The following is a 3,949-nucleotide window of genomic DNA, read 5'->3' as shown; positions in this document are numbered from 1 at the left end:
GCGCGCGCTTGCTCGCGCACGCACACAAAATGGCTCGTGCCACACACACACAGAGAGCAGAGCTTGAATGAAACACAGAGACCCAGAAGCAGGCTACTTGTAGTGTACTGTAGCATATTATTTTCGAATAAATCCTTTTTCAAATTAAGAATTTCACACATATAAAAAAAAAAAAAGACATACATTTATTGGGGGTGCTTAGGGGGTGCTATGGCTATCCTGGGGGGTGCTTCAGCAGTTGCTATATTTCCCTTCAAAAAAGCCCTCTGTCCCAATGGTATGCATGCACCAGTAGCCTACATGCTTTGTAAAATCATCTACAGTAGCCTCTTTTTAATCTATTGATGTTGTATGAGTGATGTTACATCAGCCGAGCCATACATTGACTTGCACAGGATCTCAACCAATATCCAGTTATCCTAGCCAAAGAACACACCAGCATCTTTATTAGTTATTTGAGGCTTCGGATGTGAAAATAAAAATACTGCTGAAAATCTAATCAAAGTGGTTTGGCAAATAAGATGACATACAAATTACAGCACTTCAATAAAACCGTTTTTTTCTATCAACAAACCATCAACATGGCTTCAGTTTAAATGTTTTCTTTAATGTGTGCATCATCAACAGGTTTAAGTGTCCAGAACATGGTGATTAAAGGAATCATTCATTAATATAAGGATTAGATTATCATCTTTAGTCATCAAGGCATCGACATGTCTAAATCTATACATTAATCTGAAATTGTCACAATGTTAAAGAGTTATACTTTGAGGTTCAGTATCTACAGCTCTTGAAAAAATGAAGAGACCACTCCAAATGTTTCTTAAATCTTAATCTCTGCAGCTAGTCCATTTCAGTGACTGTTGAATTCCAAAACAGAAAAATGTTGTCAGTAGTTTATAGAATAATAAAAAAAAAAGTTCATTCTACTCAAACACATACCTATATGTACAACCAGAGAAACTGATAATGCTGCAGTGGTCTCTTATTGTTTTCCAGAGCTGTATACTGTTCTCATGGAGACATTTATTGGCAGTAGTAGGTGAGGACGTTTTCCTGGTTTCCTCTGACCAATAGGATGGGAGCTCTCAGATCTCGAGACAGGAAGTCCAGCCAGGCCAGGTAGAGAGTGTTTGGACACACCCCTTTCCTCCCCACTGGCATGGTGCTGTCAGTAGTAATTAGTTCAAATTAATAACTTGAACTGTTTGTTACTTATAATGAAATTAAAAATGTATAAGTAAATACTTAAAGACAAAATGATTATACTGGGCCTGTATATGCTGGCAGGCTAAGAATCAAGAGCCATGTAGTAACTCTGCATTGTCTTCTTTGTAATAAAGAAGAACTCTCATGGACTACAAATAAAAATGACCGTACTCACATAACAATCAGAGCAGCTTCTCTGGAGTAATCCTGCAGAACCTCATTTAGACGAATCTGACGAAGAGACTGGATCACGCAGAGAAAGTACAACATTTAAAGAAAAAGACGGGGGGAAACGTTTGTAATGTTTGGAGTGTGTGTGTGTGTGTGTGTGTGTGTGTGTGTGTGTGTGTGTGTGTGTGTGTGTGTGTGTGTGTGTGTGTGTGTGTGTGTGTGTGTGTCAAACCTTGGCCCTGTTCCTCTCCAGATCCTGGTCAGTGATCATAAACAGCTCCTCCTGTCTTGGTAGATCACAATCAGAGTCCTGTTTGGGATTAGTTTCAATCTTGAAGCGACCCACCATATTCTCAAACTGATGAACACTGAAGCACACAGACAAACCAGGAACATGATTAACTGCAGACAGTTCTACAGTAAAAACAAGTCTGAATTAATTCCTTCCTTTTAACTATGTTTTTTAAACACTTTTCCTGGCAATTTCAATGTTTTTGTTTTGTGAAATATGGACAATTTATAAGAGCTGGTGAACATAAAGGCCTTGGGTGTTATAACATTTAGGATCTGATCCATCATTAACTCTACAGTATCTATACATCTTTTCCCCCTGGAATTTTTGCTTTTTCAAAGATGGTTAACCCAGCTCAACATGAATCATCACATTTCAAATCGCACAAGGCAGATCTCTTCCCTGTTGTCGGTGCTTTGCTTGCTTCATTCTCTCAACTTGTGGCAGCCTTACTTTCCCAGCTGGGGTTTTTGGTAGATGTCAGGAAGCACTTCAACGTCATGGAAACCAAGGCGGAATTTCTTGATCAGTGCCAACACCCTGAGAAGAGAATGTAAATGTATGTACAATTAGGTTTTCTCATTTGTAAACCCCTGCAGTGGTCTTGAAATCACGACTAACATTTCTCCTATCATGGCTCTGCTGAATGTGTAAACAGGTATTTTTGGAAAATGATGCCATGTCAACTGTTTCAGTGGAATATATGTGAGTTGTTTAAACACCTTGTTTCTGTCTCCTTAGTTGCCACAAAATAAGTTTTGCTGGTTTTAATTAACTGGAGGTATTAATGATTATGCCTTATCATATGTACTGTCAGTATAGTATATTATTTTGCTTGCTTGACCTCTGCTTTACTTCTCATATATCTGTTAACTCACTCACTGTCACTGTCTGGGGCTTTCAGTCGTCATAGCGCTCATCATCAGCTGTTTACATCTAGAAGGCACAATTAAATCAAAGTACTTACTTCTCTTTCTGCTCGTCCTTCTGCTCTGTCTCCCCCCCCACAAACACTCGGACCTTACATCTGGCCCAGCGCTTCCTCCGAGTCAGCAGGTAGGGCAGAAGCAGGGTCAGACCTGGTTCACACACACACACACACACACACACACACACACACACACACACACACACACACACACACACACACACACACACAAACGTACAACCTGTGATAATATTCTTGACGTAAGAAGAAGATGTGATGGATGGATAGATGTTCATACCTCCGTCATCAGACAGCCAGTACACATCAATGGTCTTCTTCCCTTGTTTTTTCTGGAACACTGTACTCAACTGAGGTCCTGGTTCAATGAATTCAGAAGCTGCAAACAATTTTGAATGTACAACAAAAAGTAATTGTTTACATTATAATGAAATCGGTTAATTGAATTAGCAGGTTTTTAAGTTCACAAATGTTAAACATGTTCTATTCTAACTAACTTACTTAAACTTAAACTAACTAACTTAGGTTCGGGAGCAGGACCCAACCCAACTCAACTCTAATCACCTTCCAAGCACATTTATAACCAGCACATTCAGACAGTTTGTCTGTTAATTCTCTACGACAGACAGACCGGGGTGCCCCCCCTAACGCCTGATCTCATAACTCAAAACTTCCTTCCCACATTTGTACTTTAACAGACTTAATGGTAATTAGTCAAGTCAACACTGGGCAGTGGTGTAAAGTAACTAAGTACATTTACTCAAGTACTATACTTAAGTACTTGGTAATTTTGAGGGACTGGAATACTCTTAACTTGAGTATTTCCACTTTTTTGCTAATTTGTACTTCTTCTCCACTACAATTCAGAGGTCAATAATTTAGTTTTACTCCACTACATGTATTTAATAGTTACTTTACAGATTTGGATTAATGATGTGAAATATAATCAACTCTTAAATTAGTTCCACCTGGAGTAAATCCACAAGCTTCAAACTAGCTGCACCTTTACCAGCTTTGAGACCACTTTAATGATCAATCATTATAAAACATATCATATCTATTATTCTGAAATGGTCCAATCTGCACAATGACTACTTTTACTGTCGCTACTTTAACTATATTTTGATGATAATACTTTTGTACTTTTACTTGAGGAACATTTTGAATGCAGGACTTTTACTTGTAACAGAGTATTTATACACTCTGGTACTTTTACTTTTACTCAAGTACAAGATCTGGATACTTCTGCTTTTACTCAAGTACAACATCTGAGTACTTCTACTTTTACTCAATATCTGAGTACTTCTACTTTTTTTTTCAAGCTAAGGACC

General features: G+C 38.3%; 1 protein-coding gene across 1 annotated transcript; it reads right to left on the bottom strand.

Moving 5' to 3' along the window:
* Window positions 1-998: 998 nt before the first annotated feature.
* On the bottom strand, window positions 999-2,997 carry LOC104945357 (solute carrier family 12 member 3-like; the record flags this gene model as incomplete). Its single annotated transcript, XM_010771008.1, has 6 exons — window positions 999-1,168; window positions 1,385-1,452; window positions 1,613-1,748; window positions 2,126-2,212; window positions 2,640-2,751; window positions 2,899-2,997. Coding segments are annotated over 6 exons (644 nt in total), but the record flags the coding sequence as incomplete, so codon positions are not given.
* Between the last annotated feature and the right edge of the window lie 952 nt (window positions 2,998-3,949).

Source organism: Notothenia coriiceps, unplaced genomic scaffold (genome assembly GCF_000735185.1).
Source record: "Notothenia coriiceps isolate Sejong01 unplaced genomic scaffold, NC01 NC01_scaffold00009540, whole genome shotgun sequence".
Classification (NCBI taxonomy): Eukaryota; Metazoa; Chordata; class Actinopteri; order Perciformes; family Nototheniidae; genus Notothenia; species Notothenia coriiceps.
Note: the sequence above shows the minus strand (reverse complement) of the source record. Positions and strands in the feature narration are given on the sequence as shown.